A 23,379-nucleotide genomic window follows, 5' to 3' on the forward strand; every position below is an offset into this window, starting at 1 on the left:
AGCTCTGTCCTATTATCCATGAGCTCTGCTCTATTATCCCTGAGCTCTGCCCTATTATCCATGAGCTCTGTCCTATTATCCCTGAGCTCTGCTCTATTATCCCTGAGTTCTGCCCTATTATCCATGAGCTCTGCCCTATTATCCCTGAGCTCTGCTCTATTATCCATGAGCTCTGCCCTATTATCCCTGAACTCTGCCCTATTATCCCTGAGCTCTGCTCTATTATCCCTGAGTTCTGACCTATTATCCATGAGCTCTGTCCTATTATCCATGAGCTCTGCTATTATCCCTGAGTTCTGCCCTATTATCCATGAGCTCTGCCCTATTATCCCTGAGCTCTGCTCTATTATCCATGAGCTCTGCCCTATTATCCCTGAACTCTGCCCTATTATCCCTGAGCTCTGCTCTATTATCCCTGAGTTCTGCCCTATTATCCATGAGCTCTGTCCTATTATCCATGAGCTCTGCTCTATTATCCCTGAGCTCTGCCCTATTATCCATGAGCTCTGTCCTATTATCCCTGAGCTCTGCTCTATTATCCCTGAGTTCTGCCCTATTATCCATGAGCTCTGCCCTATTATCCCTGAGCTCTGCTCTATTATCCATGAGCTCTGCCCTATTATCCCTGAACTCTGCCCTATTATCCCTGAGCTCTGCTCTATTATCCCTGAGTTCTGACCTATTATCCATGAGCTCTGTCCTATTATCCATGAGCTCTGCTCTATTATCCCTGAGTTCTGCCCTATTATCCATGAGCTCTGCCCTATTATCCCTGAGCTCTGCTCTATTATCCATGAGCTCTGCCCTATTATCCCTGAACTCTGCCCTATTATCCCTGAGCTCTGCTCTATTATCCCTGAGTTCTGACCTATTATCCATGAGCTCTGTCCTATTATCCATGAGCTCTGCTCTATTATCCCTGAGTTCTGCCCTATTATCCATGAGCTCTGCCCTATTATCCCTGAGCTCTGCTCTATTATCCATGAGCTCTGCCCTATTATCCCTGAAGTCTGCCCTATTATCCCTGAGCTCTGCTCTATTATCCCTGAGTTCTGCCCTATTATCCATGAGCTCTGTCCTATTATCCCTGAGCTCTGCTCTATTATCCCTGAGTTCAGTCCTATTATCCATGAGCTCTGCCCTATTATCCCTGAGCTCTGCTCTATTATCCCTGAGTTCTGCCCTATTATCCATGAGCTCTGCCCTATTATGCCTGAGCTCTGCCTTATTATTGATGAGTTCTGCTCTATTATCCATGAGCTCTGCCCTACTATCCGAGTTCTGCCCTATTATCCATGAGCTCTGTCCTATTATCCCTGAGCTCTGCTCTATTATCTATGAGCTCTGTCCTATTATCCCTGAGCTCTGCTCTATTATCCCTGAGTTCTGCCCTATTATCCATGAGCTCTGTCCTATTATCCCTGAGCTTTGTCTTATTATCCCTGAACTCTGCTCTATTATCCCTGAGTTCTGCCCTATTATCCATGAGCTCTGTCCTATTATGCCTGAGCTCTGCCTTATTATTGATGAGTTCTGCCCTATTATCCATGAGCTCTGCCCTACTATCCCTGAGTTATGCCTTATTATCCATGAGCTCTGCCCTATTATTCCTGAGTTCTGCCCTATTATCCCTGAGCTCTGCTCTATTATCCCTGAGCTCTGTCCTATTATCCCTGAGTTCTGCTCTATTATACCTGAGCTCTGCCCTATTATCCCTGACCCTTAGCTCTGCCCCAATTATCCCTGAGCTCTACTCCATCATTCCTGAGCTCTACCTTATTATCCCTGTGCTCTGTCCTAGTGTCCCTGAGCTCTGTCCTATTATCCCTGAGCTCTGTCTTATTATCCCTAAGCTCTGTCCTATTGTCCCTGAGCTCTGCCTTATTATCCCCGATCTCTACCCTATTACCTCAGGCTCCACCACTGGAGCTTCCCCGTGTCCCAGTGACTCTGAGTCTTTTGTTCCGTGACACTTTGTACTTTATGTTAATGGTAAATTTAGGTTGATGTTTTGTGTTTTATAAAAATATCAGAAATTTGACAGAAATTCAAAAATATTTGCAATTTTTGATCTTTGAATGATTAACCCTTTAATCCACACATGACTAATCCATGTTCCCTCCCATCGGCGTCATCTGTCCCATGTTTGTTAGGATGTTAGAAGCACAGGACCGTAGAATACGGACGGGTGCTAGGTGACATCGCAGCACAGTGCTGATCGATGGGGCAGAATGCTGCGGCTGTCACCGAGACTCGCCGGGGCAATCTAGGGGCCATCGGTGCAGCTTGTGGCAGATTTTCCTCATTTCAGCCCATTGAGCCATTAACTTCAATGGGGAAAATCAGTGAGAAATGTAAAGCCTTACGGATGCCACACGGATACACACCTCTGCATTATTATCTCAGGGCTGTGTTAGGATCTAAGAGCTCTGGATTATTATCTCAGGTACATTGATTATTTTTTTATGGGTCAGGATTACTACCTCAGCGCTCTGGATAATTACAATAGATCGCTATTATCTTAGGGTTCTGCCTTGTCACACATGAGCGCACAGCGTCAGACATGAGCCCACAGTGTCACACATGAGCGCACAGCGTCAGACATGAGCCCACAGTGTCACACATGAGCGCACAGCGTCAGACATGAGCCCACAGCGTCAGACATGAGCCCACAGCATCAGACATGAGCCCACGGCGTCACACATGAGCGCACAGTGTCAGACATGAGCCCACGGTGTCACACATGAGCGCACAGCGTCAGACATGAGCCCACAGCGTCAGACATGAGCCCATGGTGTCACACATGAGCGCACAGCGTCAGCCATGAGGCCACGGTGTCACACATGAGCGCACAGCGTCAGACATGAGCCCACGGTGTCACACATGAGCGCACAGCGTCAGACATGAGCCCACAGCGTCAGACATGAGCCCACGGTGTCACACATGAGCCCACGGTGTCACACATGAGCGCACAGCGTCAGACATGAGCCCACAGCGTCAGACATGAGCCCACAGCGTCAGACATGAGCCCACGGTGTCACACATGAGCGCACAGTGTCAGACATGAGCCCACGGTGTCACACATGAGCGCACAGCGTCAGCCATGAGGCCACGGTGTCACACATGAGCGCACAGCGTCAGACATGAGCCCACGGTGTCACACATGAGCCCACGGCGTCAGACATGAACGCACAGCGTCAGACATGAGTCCACAGCGTCAGACATGAGCCCACGGTGTCAGAAATGAGCCCACAGCGTCAGACATGAGCCTACAGCGTCAGACATGAGCCCACGGTGTCACACATGAGCGCACTGCATCAGACATGAGCCCACAGTGTCACACATGAGACCACGGCGTCACACATGAGCGCACTGCATCAGACATGAGCCCACAGCGTCAGGCATGAGCCCACGGTGTCAAACATGAGCCCACAGCGCCAGACATGAGCCCACAGCGTCAGACATGAGCCCACAGCATCAGACATGAGCCCACGGTGTCACACATGAGCCCCATGGCGTCAGACATGAGCCCACGGCGTCAGACGTGAGCCCCACAGCGTCAGACATGAGCCCCACGGCGTCAGACATGAGCCCCACGGCGTCAGACATGAGCCCACGGCATCACACATGAGCCCACGGCGTCAAACATGAGCCCACGGCGTCACACATGAGCGCACGGTGTCAGACATGAGCCCACAGCGTCAGACATGAGCCCACAGCGTCAGACATGAACCCACGGTGTCAGACATGAACTCACGGTGTCACACATGAGCCCACGGTGTCACACATGAGCCCACAACATCACACATGAGCCCACAGCGTCAGACATTAGCCCACAGTGTCACACATGAGCGCACGGCGTCAGACATGAGGCCACAGCATCAGACATGAGCCCACAGTGTCACACATGAGCCCACAGTGTCACACATGAGCCCACAGCGTCAGACATGAGCCCACAGCGTCAGACATGAGCGCACGGTGTCACACATGAGCCCACAGCGTCAGACATGAATCCACGGTGTCACACAAGAGCCCACGGCGTCAGACATGAGCCCACAGCGTCAGACATGAACCCACAGCGTCAGACGTGAGCCCACAGTGTCAGACAGGAGCCCACAGCGCCAGACATGAACCCACGGCGTCAGACATGAACCCACGGCGTCACACATGAGCTCGGCCGTCGGGCCTGATCCTTACCCATGAAGTAGGCGGCTGTCTTGCAGATGACTTCTCCGAAGATGAAGTTCCCCAGGAGGTTGGGGATGAGGGTGAAGGGCATGCACAGCAGGGACACCATGATGTCGCTGACAGCCAGTGACAGCAGGAAGCAGTTAGTGACGGTGCGCAGCCACCTGTTCATCAGTAGCACGATGATGATGAGGGTATTCCCGAAGACGCTGAGCAGGAAGATCAAGAGGTAAAGGACGATCCGCACCCAGTTCAGGTCTGAAAAAGAAGACGAGACATGTGTCACCGGGGATTGAGACTTATGCCACGGGCTCCAGTCACCTCCAGAGCTGCAGTCACCATTCTGCTGGTACATTGTGTCTTATCCTCCAACTCTTTTATTTTACAAAATTATCAAAATTACACTCAGAAACAAACCACAATACATAAACTAAAGAAAACCAACATAGACAGACATAAAATGTGCAAAACATGCGCAAACAACTGAAAGTCCAAATCCTTTCCTTGTCCCCCACTGAGCTCGGCAGCTTAGGGTCCCCCAGCAGGAATCCACTGAAAAGAGAATACAAAGAAACATAAACCCCTCTCCCCACTCTCACTCCATTCACCCCCATTCACCCCCATTCACACCTCACCGATTTTACTAGTTTACTATTTACAATTTTACTATTTACAAAAACCAAACGAAAATAACCCTTTCCTGGCCCTCCGCCTTGGAAAAAAAAAAGAACTCTGCTACTTTGGCCGACAAACCTTACCTCCTATTACACAGCAAAGATTTTTTTTTTTTTCCTTTTCCCCTTTTTTTCCCTCTCCCACACATGGCAACAAGTTCGCAGCCTTTTTTCCCACCACCTTGCACCGCAGGTCCTACAAGTTTGTAGCCTTGTCACTGCAAAATCTGGTCCACGAAAGTTTATGGCCTTTTGATTCCACACGAAAACTCTTTCTAGGGTCCGCAGAGTCTACTTCTCCTGCCCTGCTCCTCTGCTCCTTCATGTTGCTCTTGGCATCTGGTCATCCATCCACCACCCCCCATGCACCCCCCTCCCAACCTGACTACACCCCATCCACACATTCTAACTAAAAAAAACAAAAAAAACGTGTGTTATATGTTTTTCCTTTTACCAAAGCACAACCAAAAGACATTTTCCAAAACTCTCAATACCATCCCATCTACTTACGCATTAATATACAAACTAAACACAGCATTTACATACCCAAGGCCCAAGTTTGGCACCTGTAAGCCCAATATCCATTATATGTCCTGTTTTTAAAACAAAAAGCTAAGGTGGCATGCACCAGGCCACCACCAGGAAAACGGGGTTCTAGAGGCTCCATCCCTCACTAACACATTCATCCTATCCCTCAGGAACTAAGACTGTCCCTACTTCTGTCCCTAAAAAAGAAACCTGTCCCTATCTGTCCCTTCCTGCCCCTACTCTACCTAACTTATCATAACTAACTCTCTATCTGTCCCTCAGTGCCTGTCCCTCCCTGTCCCTATCTGCCCCTACTTCTGTCCCTAACACACCCAGTGAAACTTATGCTATCCCTACCCTCATTCACACGGAGCTAGCTCTCCCTTGAGTGCGTTTTTAAAAGGAGAGGACTCTCCAAAGCCAAGGGGCCTTCCTCACACCCAACCTTTCAAACTCCAAAGAACGGACCTTCACCAGGTCACCCAAGATGTTTCCTACCACCTCATCCCTTGGGAGGGTTTTTTTCCGCGTCGAAACTAGGCACCGTGCATTCCAAGTGTGGAACCTAACCGCTGCACTGACTAGGAATAAAGTGCACGGGTCCCGGCCACCCAGGGATCTGAACGCTCCATAGGCCCATTCAGCGTAGGAGAGGGACGCCAGCCGCGGCCAACGTATGGAAGCACCCACCCTGTTGTAAACCTCTGCATTAAAGGGACAATGAAGCAGGAAGTGCTCCATGCTTTCCAGCACGTCGCCACACTCCTCACGAGGGCAACCCCGGTCATCGGAGTTCCTGCACTTCAAGTTGTCCCTTACATACAGCCTCCCGTGGAAGCAACGCCAGGTCAAGTCCCAAAACTTCATGGGGATCCGCTTAGAATTTAAAAGCCCCAGCCCGACCTCCAGATCCCGGCCTGGGCAATCCTTAAGGGCCAGGGGCTTCTGGAAATGGGTCAACAGGACCCTCCTGTCAAGGCACTGCCTCGACATGGTCCTGATTTCCCACATTCCCAGACCCCACCGGCGGATCACCTTCAGAACCGGGGTAGCGTAAGCCGGGAGATGCCCATGAGGTGTGCGTAGGTCCGTCACGCACCCTCCTGTCTCCCATTCCTGGAAGAAAGGCCAAAACCAACCCTTGCAGGAGACTACCCACGGAGAAGCCCTCTCTAGCCAGAGGTTGGAGATGTTAGTCTTAAGAAAGGTGTTTACTAGAAACACCACCGGGTTGACCATACCCAACCCGCCTAGTCTCCTCGTACGGTATGTAACCTCCCTCTTGATTAGGTTAAGCCTATTTCCCCATAACAGTTGGAAGAACAGGCTATAGACCCATGTCCAGAGAGGTTCCGGCAAGATGCACACACTGCCAAGGTATATCAATAAAGGTAGCAGGTAGCCTTTAGCCAGGGCAACCCTTTCCCTCAGGGTTAAAGACCAACCCTTCCATTGGTCCACCTTTTGGGCGGCGATCTTAAGCCTGCCCTCCCAATTTTGCTGGGGGTAGTCCCCGGGGCCAAATTCGATGCCTAGAATTTTGGCGGTGGCCTGGGGCCCTGGAAGGGTGTCCGGGAGATCAAAACTTGGATCTCCCCCTCCCAGCCAGAGACTTTCACACTTATCCCAGTTGATCATGGACCCGGATGCCTCCGAGTAGCGCATTACCTCCGACATGACCCAGTCCGCCTCCCCTCTCGAGGACACGAACAGGGAAACATCATCGGCGTACGCCACCACCCTCAGAGAGGACCCAGAGCCCGCCTGGTCCATCCCGACTCCCGCCAACGGTCCACAATGTACCCTCCTTAAGAAGGGATCGATCGCGAACACGTATAAAAGCGGGCTCAGCGGACCCCAGAACCCACCTCAAAAGGACGACCTGACCAACCGTTAACCAGCGGAAAAGTCTCAGCCCCTTGGTACAAGATCTCTAACCATTTTACAAACCTCCCAGGCAGACCATACCTCAAAAGGACGGACCAGAGGTACTCGTGGTTGACCCGGTCAAAGGCTTTCGCTTGATCTAATGACAGCAAGTACCCCTTCCAGCGACCTGCCCTACCCTGCTCCACTGCCTCTCGGACACCGAGCTCAGCACTAAAAGTACTGCGGCCCGGAACAGAGCAATGCTGGGCCCCTGAAAGGAGCCGGAGTGCAAACTTCACCAGCCGATTAAACAGCACCTTGGCCAGAACCTTCCGGTCCGTATCGAGAAGCGCTATGGGAAGCCATTTCTCGATACGGGACGGATCCTTACCCTTTGACAGAATAATGAGGGCTGACTTCCTCATTGAGCCGGGAAGAGTGCCCGAGGAGAGACACTCATTAAATACCCCTGTCAAGAGGGGGACCAAGGAGTCCCTAAAAGTCTTATAGAACTCAGATGTTAAGCCATCCGGACCGGGCGATTTCTTGAGCCGAAGCCCATCAATGGCCAGTCTCACTTCCTCTTCCCTGATTTCTTCTGCCAAAACACCAAGAGAGGGGTCACCCCCTGGCTCAGGGACGGCTTCAGCCAGGAAAGCCGACATCCTGTCCCGATCCAGATCCTTCTTTTCCAAGAGGTGTGAGTAGAAGGATCTGACTACCTCCAGGATCCCTGATTTGGATCTGTTCAGGGACCCCGTACTGTCGATCAGTCCTGTCACCATCTTACAATTCACTGACATCTTACAGTTTCTGTAAGGGTCGGGCGAGCGGTACTTCCCGAAGTCCCTCTCAAAAACCAAAGATGTGTGCCTATCATACTGACACCTCTTGAGCAAAGATTTCACTCTGGAGATTTCCTCTCGGTCACCTCCAGTCAAGACAAGCTGCTCGAGTTTCCTCCCCAGAGCCTGGTACAAGCGGTGCCTGTTCAGACTCCTGAGGCTCGAGAGCTGACGGAAGAACCCCGCCACCCGCTTTTTGAAAATCTCCCACCACTCTGACTTACTACTACAGAGATCCAACAGCGGTACCTGGCTCTGAAGAAAATCCTCGAAGGATTGTCTCACCTCCGCTTCTTCCAGCAGGGACGAATTGAGCTTCCACAGCCCTCTTCCCATCCGAGGAGTCTCTGCAACATTCAGAGAAAAGAAAATTAGACAGTGATCGGAGAACTCCACCTCAACGGCGGACACAGCAGAAAAGATGGCGTCCTCCTTCAAAAAAAACCTGTCTATTCTAGACCTACTGCTACCCCTATGGTAGATGAAACCCCCGTGACCTGGGGTGTGCCGGATGTGGACATCCACCAGGCGAGCTTCACTGGCTATGCTATTCAACGCGACGCTATCATAAGCCAGGCGATCTCCGGGACCCCCCCGGTCACGGGACCTCGTAATGGTGTTGAAGTCCCCACCGAAGACCACCTGTCGGCTCGTAAAAAGAAAGGGCTTGATCCTCAGGAAGAGACATTTGCAGTCCCACTTGGACTGCGGGCCATAGATGTTGATGAGCCGGAGCTCTTGTCCCCTCATGAAGACATCTAGGATCAGGCACCACCCCATTTCCAACTCAGTAACCCGTCGGCATTCAACTGCTGCAGTCTTAAAAAGGACTGCCACCCCGCTATACGGCTCAGCCGCAAGAGACCAGTATGAGGGCCCGCACCTCCACTCCCTCCGTGCTTTATAGATATATAGATGGCCCCCATGTCTGTTAGTCTGGTCTCTTGCAAGAATAAAATTTCTGCCTCAATCCGGGAGAAAAATCAAAGGCCGTGAAGCGAGCCGCATCTGACTTAATGCTGGCGACATTAATAGACACCAGCGTCAATGGGGCGAGTTCAGTCATCATGGGTGATCGAGTTGGATGGCCAATTTCTTCCCTACCCCGCTATCACCTCCACCTGGGGAGGGGTCAGACACCTTCCTTTTCAGGGAAGCTCCCGACGTGTCCATCCCACCCCCCCGGTGTCCTCGCCCCCGGGTTCCAAGTCTGTCCCCCCCCTCAGGAGGAACAATGCCCCCTGAGGGACGGACTCCGCCATCCCCTGAAGGACCCTCCGATGTTGCCCCCGGCCCAGTACCCTCGTCTTGCGGTTCATCATCTGAACCTCTGAGGGCGCTGAACCGGTTGGAGAGTCTGATCAGAGGGGGGTCAGCGGGCCCTTCCGTATGCACCCTTGTGGTCGGGGGCGGGGGGGACTTTGAAGGCTTGTCAGCCTTCCTCCCCACCGCGTTGCGCTTGGCACGCCTGGTTTTGCCACCTGGTGCTGTAGGCTGCTCTTGGACATCCTCATCAACACTTTCATACTGAGAGGAATTGTCCGAGTCAGCCGCTTTCTCCTCTCTCTCCATCCTCCTGATCTCCTCACTCACCGCACTCTCCCCCAGGGCCTCAGAGGCTTTGGCCACGGGCCTGGAGGGAGGACCAGGCATCACCCCGGTTGCCCGAGGCTCCACCTGTCCCTTACCTCCCTGGCGCTTTTCCTGCCTCCGCTGGTACACGGGGCCCCTTGCAGCATTGCCCTTCCTCACTGGCCCCTCAGCCCTTCCCCCTCCGCCACCACCTGCCACAGCAGAAGCGCCACCGGGGGTTGCCCCCCCGCGGTCTCCCCCCCACCGGGCCTGTGGCGGCATTAGAGAAAGAGCGAGGACAGCGGCTGAGAGGGTGACCCAGGTCACCACACAGGTGGCACCGAATGTCTTTGCACAAGGCAGCCAGGTGACCTACCCCACCACACAACGCACACTTCTGCACATTGCAGTTGGCGCTGAAGTGGGTGGGGTCGCCGCACTTGTGGCAGACCCTCGGTTGCCCCTGGTAGAAGACCAGGATCCTGTCCCTTCCCAGGAACGCCGACGAAGGGATGTGGGTGACCGTGCCGCCGGAAATCTTCAATTTGACCATGAAGGTCCAGCCCCCCGACCAGATGCCAAACTCGTCCCTGCTCTTTTTTGGGACCTCGGTGAACTCCCTGTAACGGGAAAGCCACGTCATGATGTCCACGCCTGCGAGTGGCTCGTTACATGTAACCACGGTCACTCGCTTGATGGAATTTTGGCGAGACACCGCTTGAGCCACGAAGTCTCGCCATCCGGGCTCTTCTCGCACCAGCTCATAGTTTGACCAGAAGAGCTCAACACCTCTGGCTGCACGAAGCTAACATCAAAGAAGCGGGACACCGAAGGATGTATCAGGGCAAAGATGTCATTCGCCCCGAAGCCCATCTTAAGGAGGAGCTCCACCACCTTGCTCCTAGGTGGACAAGCTTCACTGCCCCCCCACCTAAGACGGACCACATTCCTTCTTGGCGGCCCCTGCCCGGCTGTGGGGAGAGACCAAACAGTCCCTTCCTCCCTTTGATTTTGGAAGGCTGCTAGACCATGTCTCTCTATCCAGAAAGACAGGTCCATTGTCCTCCCCTCTACCATGATCGATCTTTCTCCCCTTTGGAGGGCCTCCAGGAAACGGCAGTGCAAACCGTCGTCCCCGGAGCCCGGAGGCGATGAGACCCCCCCGGAACCACCCCGACCCCCAGCCGCGGCCCCCGCATAATTATGTTGGGGCCTCGCGGCCGGGGGGGCAGACGGGCCAGCCCTCCCACCACTACCACCACTTGTGCCAGCACCCTCATTCACTCTCCCGTTCACTCTTTTATTATTTCCACTCGCTCCGGCACTCACTCCAGCATTTACTGCCACATTCACACTCGGACTCACTCCCTCATCCATATCGCTCACTTCACCATTTATGTCCTCAAACAGCTCTTCAAAAATATCTCCTATCTCACTCCCACTCTCACTTCCAGATAGACCACTATTTACATTAGCAGACTTGGTGTTGCAGTACCCCTGCCTGCCTGCTGGGGGCCCTGACTGGCCAGTGCTCTGCTCCTTGGAGCTGCTGGCCCTGCTCCAACTCTTGTCCAGGAGTGCCGCTGCCCCTTTAAATACCTCCGAGCAGAGCGCACTCAGTACGCCCTGCCCGAGCCTGGGAGCAGCAGCAGCTCCTGGGTTCTCTGGCTCCACTTTCTTTTCTTTTTGCGGTGTCTTTGCACTGAGGGCAGGGACGGCCACTGCCACCGCACCCTGCCCTCTGCTGTTCGCCCCCGCCGGCTTCCCAAGGAGCGCCAGAGCCCCCCCACCACCAGATGGAGGTAAGCGGGCTGGGGACCCCGACAACTCCCTACCGACTTTTGGGGGCACTATGCTGCTTGAGGGGGTAGGCGGGACAGGAGGCAGTGGGCCCGCCAAGGCCACGCCCCCCCGCCGGCCGCAGCCACCCCGGGCAGAGCAGTGACCCCTTGCGAGGCCACGCCCCCCCCATGTGACACGGGCACAGCGGGCGGGACAGCGGCCGAGGAGGACACGCCCCCCGCATGCCGCAGCCTTTGCAGGCCGGGCAACACTCGGGGAGGCCACGCCCCCCTCACGGACCGTCACTGCGCCCCTGAACCCACCACTTGATGTTGGCAGGGCTGGCCACTCCCCCTCATCGCCCAGCGGCGGCGGTGCCCCCAGCACAGACCCCTTTTTGGGTCTACGCGCCGGGGACCCCGCTCTTGCCACGGGCGCCGTCAGAGGAGCTACCAGCCCCTTGCATTTTTTTAGCTGCTGCTTCATAGCAGCCTCCACGCCCTTTCTAGGTCTCTGGACCCCCATAAGTGGACCAGACTTAACGGACCCGTGCGTGGGGGATCCAGAGACCCCAGCACTCACCGCCGGAGGTGCGGTCCTGGCTGTACCCGTGCTGAGCGCCAGGCCAGCCCCCCCTGCCACCGGGGACTGAGCCCGGACACCACTACTGCCTATACCGCCAGATGTGACGGTAAGGTCCAGGCACACATCACTCTGCCCGCGCCCCCGCTGCGGACCCACCACAGGGCCCGAGCCGGGGTGGGCAGCGGGTTCCATACAGCGGGACAGAGGGGCCCCGGAAAGAGGGACAAACATAAGTTTGTCAGCCACGGTGTTTTTTGGCTTGCGCTTGTTTTTTTTTCTTTTTCCTCTTTCCGGTTGCCCCATCCTCAGGGCAGACCTCATCCCCAAAGAGCAGTGTGCCAACCCGCTCTGGGGACTCAATCCGCCTCACCTGTTGTAGGATGAGGCAGCCCCCCCTCACTACTACTGTCCCCACTTCCACCAGCCTCCCCCTCGCCCCCACTTTCCTCCGAGTAACTGGAGTCCGGTGGGAGAGCCACTTGCTCACGGGCCACCCCGCTGCATGTTACCTGGGTGTTGCTGCTCACCAGGCCTTCAGGTGGGGCAGGCGTAGGTGTTCCGCCATCCTCCTCCTCCTCTTGGCCCTCCACCTAGCAGGGGCCTCCTGACCCCCCAGGAGACCCTCCGGTCATGGCTCTAAACCGGTCCTCATTTTTAAGTTTCTCTGCAAAGGGGCCGCTCCCACTCAGGATAGCCGCCCGTATCTCCTCCAAGGCCCTGATAGCCCCCTTCAGCCTCTCCACCGTGGCGGAGACCTCAGCTCATCTCGAGGCGGGGAGCCGGTTCTTAGCCACCGCTCGTGCTCCCCTTAACTCCTCCCGGAGTTTTCTCAGCTGTTTGGCGGCCTCCTCATATTCGCAGAGGTGCGCATGGATGCGGGAGGCGTAGATGGTAGATGGCTCTCCCTCAGCTCTGGAGCCCCAGATGTTGGGGGGCTCTGCCACTGCACCTCTGCTCTGGGCCGCCACTCCTCCAGGAGGAGGAGCCGCCACGGTAACAGCTTCGGGGGGCCCGGTGTCCCGGGGCTCCTGCGACCCCCTCTCTCCTGGCTCCATCTCTTCCCCATCTCCCTGGGACTGGTTGGCTGCACCCTGGCCTCCGGATGGTGCTGAGGCCCCCCACCCCCAGCAGGCTTGCCGGGGGATGGGAGCCAGGGGCACAGCCCCGGCGCTCAGTCCCAGGGAAAGTCCTCTTTCCTGGGAAGGGGGCAGATGGAAAGTCCTTGCAGGAAAAAACCTCCCTTCCCAGGAGCTTAGCAAGACCCTAGCCTGCAGACGCTCAGCACAGATGCTCCTCCTCTTCCTGGGCGTGCTCTATCCTCCAGTCTCCTCCAGAGCTGCACTCACTATTCTATCACTATGGGCGGTGTATTCGGTGACGGGTGACGCTGTAGTGACCGATGTACCTGTGTACAGATTCACATTGCAGTCTCGGGGGTCTCCACTGTTTTGGGGTCCCCGTGTGTCATGTGATCGGAGCTCCGGCTGCACTTTCCTTCTGGCAGAGTAATAAAAGCTCATTCCCAAAGATCACCTGGAGCCTCCTGTACCTGTGCAGCCAGTGTGGGGAGCGGCAGGAGAGGAGAGAAGGCTGAGGCCCAGGTCAGGTGACGGCGCCCCCCAGCTCCAGGTCAGGTGACGGCGCCCCCCCAGCTCCAGGTCAGGTGACGGCGCCCCCCAGCTCCAGGTCAGGTGACGGTGCCCCCCCCAGCTCCAGGTCAGGTGACGGCGCCCCCCAGCTCCAGGTCAGGTGACGGCGCACCCCCAGCTCCAGGTCAGGTGACGGCGCCCCTCCAGCTACAGGTGACGGCGCCCCCCCTAGCTCCAGGTCAGGTGACGGCGCCCCTTCAGCTCCAGGTCAGGTGACGGCGCCCCCCCAGCTCCAGGTCAGATGACGGCTCCCCCCCAGCTCCAGGTCAGGTGACGGCGCCCCCCCCAGCTCCAGGTCAGGTGACAGCGCCCCTCCAGCTACAGGTGACGGCGCCCCCCCAGCTCCAGGTCAGGTGACGGCGCCCCTCCAGCTACAGGTGACGGCGACCCCCCAGCTCCAGGTCAGGTGACGGCGCCCCCTCCAGTTCCAGGTCAGGTGACGGCGCCCCCCCAGCTCCAGGTCAGGTGACGGCGCCCCTTCAGCTCCAGGTCAGGTGTTGGCGCCCCTCCAGCTCCAGGTCAGGTGACGGCGCCCCCCCAGCTCCAGGTCAGGTGACGGCGCCCCTCCAGCTCCAGGTCAGGTGATGGCCCCCCCCAGCTCCAGGTCAGGTGACGGCGCCCCCCCAGCTCCAAGTCAGGTGACGGCGCCCCCCAGCTCCAGGTCAGGTGACGGCGCCCCCCCAGCTCCAGGTCAGGTGACGGCACCCCCCCAGCTCCAGGTCAGGTGACGGCGCCCCTCCAGCTCCAGGTCAGGTGACGGCGCCCCCCCCAGCTCCAGATCAGGTGACAGCGCCCCTCCAGCTCCAGGTCAGGTGACGGCGCCCCCCAGCTCCAGGTCAGGTGACGGCGCCCCCCAGCTCCAGGTCAGGTGACGGCGCCCCTCTAGCTACAGGTGACGGCGCCCCCCCAGCTCCAGGTCAGGTGATGGCGCCCCCCTAGTTACAGGCCTTGTGCCCCGCAGTCTCTGGTGACGGTGTGTGACCCCGGCCCTGTGTAGGTCGCCCCGTCCACACTGTGCTGTTTCCTGTAGTAATCCATCACATGAAGCTGATAATCCCGTATTATCCCCGATGTCAAATTCCAAATCCAGATCTGAGGCCAAAACCAGCGAAGCCGAGATGTCAGTAGTCACAGCCGGAGCTGCAAGATGAGGCCCCCAGGGCTGCCAGCCGCTGCGCCCCCTCGGTGGAATATTCTGTAGGTGATGAGATCAGACCTGATCATATGGGTGACAGCAGTGACAGGAGGAGACTGACAGCAGTGACAGGCGCAGACTGGGTGACCTGACCCAGTAGTCCCACCGTACACCCCATACCCTGATCATACGTCCCATAGTCTGTCCAAACACCCTACAGTCTGACCATACCCAGTGGTCCAACTGTACACAACATAGTCTGACCGTCCGCCCCCCCTAGTCTGACAGTACGCTCCCTAATCTGACCATACTCCCCCTAGTCTGATCGTCCGTCCCCCTAGTCTGATCGTATGCTCCCTAATCTGACCGTACGTCCCCCTAGTCTGACCGTACTCCCGCTAGTCTGATTGTACGCCCCCTAGTCTGACCGTACTCCCGCTAGTCTGATTGTACGCCCCCTAGTCTGACCGTACGCCCCCTAGTCTGACCGTACTCCCGCTAGTCTGATTGTACGCCCCCCTAGTCTGACCGTACGCTCCCTAATCTGACTGTACGCTCCCTAATCTGACTGTACTCCCCCTAGTCTGACCGTACTCCCACTAGTCTGATTGTACTCCCCCTAGTCTGACCATACGCCCCCTAGTCTGACCGTACGCCCCCTAGTCTGACTGTACTCCCCCTAGTCTGACCGTACGCTCCCTAATCTGACTGTACGCTCCCTAATCTGACCGTACGTCCCCTTAGTCTGATCGTACTCCCGCTAGTCTGACAGTACGTCCCCTAGCCTGACCGTACTCCCGCTAGTCTGATCGTACGCCCCCTAGTCTGACCGTACGCCCCCTAGTCTGATCGTACTCCCGCTATTCTGATTGTACGCCCCCTAGCCTGAAAATACTCCCGCTAGTCTGATCGTACGCCCCCTAGTCTGACCGTACGCCCCCTAGTCTGATCGTACTCCCGCTAGTCTGATCGTACGCCCCCTAGTCTGACCGAACGCCCCCTAGTCTGATCGTACTCCCCCTAGTCTGACCGTACGCCCCCTAGTCTGACCGTACGCCCCCTAGTCTGACCGTACGCCCCTCTAGCCTGACCGTACGTCCCCCTAGTCTGATCGTACTCCCGCTAGCCTGACCGTACGTCCCCCTAGTCTGATCGTACTCCCGCTAGTCTGACCGTACGCCCCCCTAGTCTGACCGTACGCCCCTCTAGCCTGACCGTACGCCCCCTAGCCTGACCGTTCGTCCCCCTAGTCTGACAGTACGTCCCCCTAGTCTGACCGTACGCCCCCCTAGTCTGACCGTACGCCCCCCTAGCCTGACCGTACGTCCCCCTAGTCTGACCGTACGTCCCCCTAGTCTGACCGCACGTCCCCCTAGTCTGACCGTATGCCCCTCTAGCCTGCCGTCTGCCACCCTAGTCTGATCGTACTCCCGCTAATCTGACCGTACGTCCCCCTAGTCTGATCGTACTCCCGCTAATCTGACCGTACGCCCCTAGTCTGACCGTACGCCCCTCTAGTCTGACCGTACGCCCCCCTAGTCTGACCGTACGCCCCTCTAGCCTGACCGTACGTCCCCCTAGTCTGATCGTACTCCCGCTAGTCTGACCGTACGTCCCCCTAGTCTGATCGTACTCCCGCTAGTCTGACCGTACGCCCCTCTAGCCTGACCGTACGCCCCCTAGTCTGAGCGTACGTCCCCCTAGTCTGACCGTACGTCCCCCTAGCCTGACCGTACGTCCCCCTAGCCTGACCGTACGCCCCCCTAGTCTGACCGTACGTCCCCCTAGTCTGACCGTACGTCCCCCTAGTCTGATCAAACTCCCGCTAGTCTGACCGTACGCACCTCTAGCCTGACCGTACGCCCCCTAGTCTGACCGTACGTCCCCCTAGCCTGACCGTACTCCCGCTAGTCTGACCGTACGTCCCCCTAGTCTGACCGTACGCCCCCCTAGTCTGACCGTACGCCCCCCTAGCCTGACCGTACGTCCCCCTAGCCTGACCGTACGTCCCTCTAGCCTGCCGTCTGCCACCCTAGTCTGATCGTACTCCCGCTAGTCTGACCGTACGTCCCCCTAGTCTGATCGTACTCCCGCTAGTCTGACCGTACGCCCCCCTAGTCTGACCGTACGCCCCTCTAGTCTGACCGTACGCCCCCCTAGTCTGACCATACGCCCCTCTAGCCTGACCGTACGTCCCCCTAGTCTGATCGTACTCCCGCTAGTCTGACCGTACGTCCCCCTAGTCTGATCGTACTCCCGCTAGTCTGACCGTACGCCCCTCTAGCCTGACCGTACGCCCCCTAGTCTGACCGTACGTCCCCCTAGGCTGACCGTACGTCCCCCTAGCATGACCGTACGTCCCCCTAGCATGACCGTACGTCCCCCTAGCCTGACCGTACGTCCCCCTAGTCTGACCGTACGTCCCCCTAGTCTGACCGTACGTCCCCCTAGTCTGACCGTACGTCCCCCTAGTCTGACCGTACGTCCCCCTAGTCTGAGCGTAGGTCCCCCTAGCCTGACCGTACGTCCCCCTAGTCTGACAGTACGTCCCCTAGCCTGACCGTACGTCCCTCTAGGCTGCCGTCTGCCACCCTAGTCTGACCGTACGCCCCTCTAGTCTGATCGTACTCCCGCTAGTCTGACCGTATGTCCCCCTAGCCTGACCGTACGTCCCCCTAGTCTGACCGTACGTCCCCCTAGTCTGACCGTACGTCCCCCTAGTCTGACCGTACGTCCCCCTAGTCTGACCGTACGTCCACCTAGCCTAACCGTATGTCCCCCCTAGTCTGACCGTACGCCCCCTAGTCTGACCGTACGTCCCCCTAGTCTGACCGTACGTCCTCCTAGTCTGACCGTACTTCCCCCTAGTCTGGCCGTACGTCCCCCTAGTCTGTCCGTACGTCCCCCTAGTCTGACCGTACGCCCACTAGTCTGACCGTACGTCCCCCTAGTCTGACCGTACGTCCCCCTAGTCTGACCGTACGTCCCCCTAGTTTCATCGTACGCCCCCTAGCCTGACCGTACGCCCCCTAGTCTGACCGTACGCCCCCTAGTCTGACCGTACGCCCCCTAGTCTGACCGTACGCCCCCTAGTCTGACCGTAAGTCCCCCTAGTCTGACCGTACGTCCCCCTAGCCTGACCGTACGCCCCTCTAGCCTGCCGTCTGCCACCCTAGTCTGACCGTACGTCCCCCTAGTCTGACCGTACGCCCCCCTAGTCTGACCGTACGCCCCCTAGTCTGACCGTACGTCCCCCTAGTCTGACCGTACGCCCCCTAGTCTGACCGTACGTCCCCCTAGCCTGACCGTACGCCCCTCTAGCCTGCCGTCTGCCACCCTAGTCTGACCGTACGTCCCCCTAGTCTGACCGTACGTCCCCCTAGTCTGACCGTACGTCCCCCTAGTCTGACCGTACGTCTCCTAGTCTGACCGTACGCCCCCTAGTCTGACCGTACGCCCCCTAGTCTGACTGTACGCCCCCCTAGTCTGTCCGTACGTCCCCCTAGTCTGATCTTCAGCCCCTTATGTGGGGGACTCTGATCATACACAGACCCTAATAATCCCATTCCAGCCAATCAGATTCCAGCCACCCCTGCCGGTCACGTGATCTCGGGGCGCTGCGCGGGGGCAGGCGCAGGTTCTTCTCCTTTCGCCTCTTGCTGACATTTTCCGTTATCTTGCCGCGCTCAGCAGAGCTCAGGAATGACGCCGGTGACCGAGTGACGTCCTAGACGCCCTCGTAGACATCACTGATACGACCACCTCACGACGACCCAGGGAGAGAATACACCTCACCTGTCACTATGCAGCTGCTGCAGAACTACAACTCTCAGCATGCACTGATGGCCGACAACAAGGCTCCCGAATACTGGAGGCTTTTCAGATGCAACATCGGCCTGGAGTTCCAGCGATCATCGGGCCACAGTGCTGTCTCCATTGCTCTCCCCACCAGGGAGGCCGGGTGGCGTGAAAAGGCTGCTGTGGTGGGATTACACCCGTCCCCTTAGTCACAGGCTCAGATCACTCATCCCATTAAGTCCTCCGCAAGGAGTAAATCCTCCATCCTCACATCTCATCATTCTCTAATGGAAGCACAAATTATCAATTACAAAGAAATCCCTTCACACGGAGGAGCGCCGATTCTGCCTGACGGCCCCGTAATGACCTGTGGTGATACAAAGGCGACAGAATCACCACGCAGCAATCAGTGTGACCACCTGCAGGCACAGTGTCCACAGCGAAACGTGAGCGACTCCACGGGGAACGTCATCAATAATCGGAGGCTGTCGAGGAGTCAATGTCACCACCTGCAGGTGCAGCGTCCACAGCGAAATGTTAGCAACTCCACAAAGATCATCAATGCTGAGGAGTCAGTGTCACCACCTGCAGGTGCAGCATCCACAGCGAAACGTGAGCAACTCCACGAAGATCATCAATGCTGAGGAGTCAGTGTCACCACCTGCAGGTGCAGCGTCCACAGCGAAACGTGAGCAACTCCACGAAGATCATCAATGCTGAGGAGTCAGTGTCACCACCTGCAGGTACAGCGTCCACAGCGAAATGTTAGCAACTCCACGAAGATCATCAATGCTGAGGAGTCAGTGTCACCACCTGCAGGTGAAGCGTCCACAGCGAAACGTGAGCAACTCCACGAAGATCATCAATGCTGAGGAGTCAGTGTCACCACCTGCAGGTGCAGCGTCCACAGCGAAATGTTAGCAACTCCACGAAGATCATCAATGCTGAGGAGTCAGTGTCACCACCTGCAGGTGCAGCGTCCACAGCGAAACGTGAGCAACTCCACGAAGATCATCAATGCTGAGGAGTCAGTGTCACCACCTGCAGGTGCAGCGTCCACAGCGAAACGTGAGCAACTCCACGAAGAAGATCATCAATGCTGAGGATTCAAAGTCACCATCTGCAGCTGCAGCGTCCACAGCGAAACGTGAGTAACTCCACGAAGAAGATCATCAATGCTGAGGAGTCAGTGTCACCACCTGCAGGTGCAGCGTCCAAAGCAAAACATGAGCAACTCCACGAAGATCATCAATGCTGAGGAGTCAGTATCACCACCTGCAGGTGCAGCGTCCACAGCGAAACGTGAGCAACTCCACGAAGATCATCAACGCTGAGGAGTCAGTGTCACCACCTGCAGCCGCAGCGTCCACAGCGAAACGTGAGCAACTCCACGAAGAAGATCATCAACACTGAGGAGTCAGTGTCACCACCTGCAGGTGCAGCGTCCACAGCGAAACGTGAGCAACTCCACAAAGAAGATCATCAATGCTGAGGAGTCAGTGTCAACACCTGCAGGTGCAGCGTCCACAGCGAAACGTGAGCAACTTCACAAAGAAGATCATCAATGCTGAGGATTCAATGTCACCACCTGCAGCCGCAGCGTCCACAGCGAAACGTGAGCAACTCCACGAAGAAGATCATCAATGTTGAGGAGTCAGTGTCACCACCTGCAGCCGCCGCATCCACAGCGAAACGTGATCTACTCCACGAAGAAGATCATCAATGCTGAGGAGTCAGTATCACCACCTGCAGGTGCAGCGTCCACAGCGAAATGTGAGCGACTCCACAAAGAAGATCATCAATGCTGAGGATTCAATGTCACCACCTGCAGCCGCAGCGTCCACAGCGAAACGTGAGCAACTCCACGAAGATCATCAATGCTGAGGAGTCAGTGTCACCACCTGCAGGTGCAGCGTCCACAGCGAAACATGTGCAACTCCACAAAGAAGATCATCAATGCTGAGGAGTCATTGTCACTACCTGCAGCCGCAGCGTCCACAGCGAAAAGTGAGCAACTCCACAAAGAAGATCATCAATGCTGAGGAGTCAGTGTCAACACCTGCAGGTGCAGCGTCCACAGCGAAACGTGAGCAACTTCACAAAGATCATCAATGCTGAGGATTCAATGTCACCACCTGCAGCCGCAGCGTCCACAGCGAAACGTGAGCAACTCCACGAAGATCATCAATGCTGAGGAGTCAGTGTCACCACCTGCAGGTGCAGCGTCCACAGCGAAATGTGAGCAACTCCACGAAGAAGATCATCAATGCTGAGGAGTCAGTGTCACCACTTGCAGGTGCAGCGTCCACAGCGAAACGTGAGCAACTCCACGAAGAAGATCATCAATGCTGAGGAGTCAGTGTCACCACTTGCAGGTGCAGCGTCCACAGCAAAACGTGAGCGACTCCACGGAGAAGATCATCAATGCTGAGGAGTCAGTGTCACCACCTGTAGGTGCAGCATCCTCAGCGAAATGTGATCTACTCCACGAAGAAGATCATCAATGCTGAGGATTCAGTGTCACCACCTGCAGGTGCAGTGTCCACAGCGAAACGTGAGCAACTCCACGAAGAAGATCATCAATGCTGAGGAGTCAGTGTCACCACCTGCAGGTGCAGCGTCCACAGCAAAACGTGAGCGACTCCACGGAGAAGATCATCAATGCTGAGGAGTCTGTCACCACCTGCAGGCACAGCGTCTACAGCGAAACGTGAGCAACTCCATGAAGAAGATCATCAATGCTGAGGAGTCAGTGTCACCACCTGCAGGTGCAGCGTCCACAGCAAAACGTGAGCGACTCCACGAAGAAGATCATCAGTGCTGAGGATTCAATGTCACCACCTGCAGCCGCTGCGTCCACAGCGAAACGTGAGCGACTCCACGAAGAAGATCATCAATGCTGAGGAGTCAGTGTCACCACCTGCAGGTGCAGCGTCCACAGCGAAATGTGAGTAACTCCACGAAGAAGATCATCAATGCTGAGGATTCAATGTCACCACCTGCAGGTGCAGCGTCCACAGCGAAATGTGAGTAACTCCACGAAGAAGATCATCAATGCTGAGGATTCAATGTCACCACCTGCAGCCGCAGCGTCCACAGCGAAACGTGAGCAACTCCACGAAGAAGATCATCAATGCTGAGGAGTCAGTGTCACGACCTGCAGATGCAGTGTCCACAGCGAAATGTGAGCAACTCCACGAAGAATATCATCAATGCTGAGGAGTCAGTGTCACCACCTGCAGGTGCAGCGTCCACAGCGAAACGTGAGCAACTCCACAAAGAAGATCATCAATGCGGAGGAGTCAGTGTCACCACCTGCAGGTGCAGTGTCCACAGCGAAAAATGAGTGACTCCATGAAGAATATCATCAATGCTGAGGAGTCAGTGTCACCACCTGCAGGTGCAGCGTCCACAGCGAAACGTGAGCAACTCCACGAAGAAGATCATCAATGCTGAGGAGTCAGTGTCACCACCTGCAGCCGCAGCGTCCACAGCGAAAAATGAGTGACTCCATGAAGAAGATCATCAATGTCAAGGAGTCAGTTTCACCACCTGCAGGCACAGCGTCTACAGCAAAACGTGAGCGACTCCACGGAGAAAATCATCAATAACCGAAGGCTGCCAGGGAGTCAGTGTCACAACCTGCAGGTGCAGCGTCCACAGCAAAACGTGAGCAACGTCACGAAGAATATCATCAATGCTGAGGAGTCAGTGTCACCACCTGCAGGTGCAGCGTCCACAGCGAAACGTGAGCAACTCCACAAAGAAGATCATCAATGCGGAGGAGTCAGTGTCACCACCTGCAGGTGCAGTGTCCACAGCGAAAAATGAGTGACTCCATGAAGAATATCATCAATGCTGAGGAGTCAGTGTCACCACCTGCAGGTGCAGCGTCCACAGCGAAACGTGAGCAACTCCACGAAGAAGATCATCAATGCTGAGGAGTCAGTGTCACCACCTGCAGCCGCAGCGTCCACAGCGAAAAATGAGTGACTCCATGAAGAAGATCATCAATGTCAAGGAGTCAGTTTCACCACCTGCAGGCACAGCGTCTACAGCAAAACGTGAGCGACTCCACGGAGAAAATCATCAATAACCGAAGGCTGCCAGGGAGTCAGTGTCACAACCTGCAGGTGCAGCGTCCACAGCAAAACGTGAGCAACGTCACGAAGAATATCATCAATGCTGAGGAGTCAGTGTCACCACCTGCAGCCACAGCGTCCACAGCGAAACGTGATCTACTCCACGAAGAAGATCATCAATGCTGAGGAGTCAGTGTCACCACCTGCAGGTGCAGCATCCACAGCGAAATGTGAGCGACGCCACAAAGAAGATCATCAATGCTGAGGATTCAATGTCACCACCTGCAGCCGCAGCGTCCACAGCGAAACGTGAGCAACTCCACGATCATCAATGCTGAGGAGTCAGTGTCACCACCTGCAGGTGCAGCATCAACAGCGAAACATGAGCAACTCCACGAAGAAGATCATCAATGCTGAGGAGTCATTATCACCACCTGCAGCCGCAGCGTCCACAGCGAAACGTGAGTGACTCCACGAAGAATATCATCAATGCTGATGAGTCAGTGTCACCACCTGTAGGTGCAGCATCCTCAGCGAAATGTGATCTACTCCACGAAGATCATCAATGCTGAGGAGTCAGTGTCACCACCTGCAGGTGCAGTGTCCACAGCGAAACGTGAGCAACTCCACGAAGAAGATCATCAATGCTGAGGAGTCAGTGTCACCACCTGT

The 23,379-nt window shown here is 56.1% G+C and overlaps 1 protein-coding gene across 1 annotated transcript in view; it reads right to left on the reverse strand.

Moving 5' to 3' along the window:
* Positions 1 to 23,379, reverse strand: part of CCKBR (cholecystokinin B receptor) — a 96,740-nt gene that overhangs the window by 17,530 nt on the left and 55,831 nt on the right. The window contains exon 2 of the mRNA XM_073559706.1: positions 4,198 to 4,446. Coding sequence (XP_073415807.1) covers positions 4,198 to 4,446 — 249 coding nt within the window. The remainder of the gene's footprint in view (positions 1 to 4,197; positions 4,447 to 23,379) is intronic.

This window comes from Dendrobates tinctorius, unplaced genomic scaffold, assembly GCF_039654945.1.
Source record: "Dendrobates tinctorius isolate UK_male_01 unplaced genomic scaffold, ASM3965494v1 ptg000273l, whole genome shotgun sequence".
In the NCBI taxonomy this organism is placed as follows: Eukaryota; Metazoa; Chordata; class Amphibia; order Anura; family Dendrobatidae; genus Dendrobates; species Dendrobates tinctorius.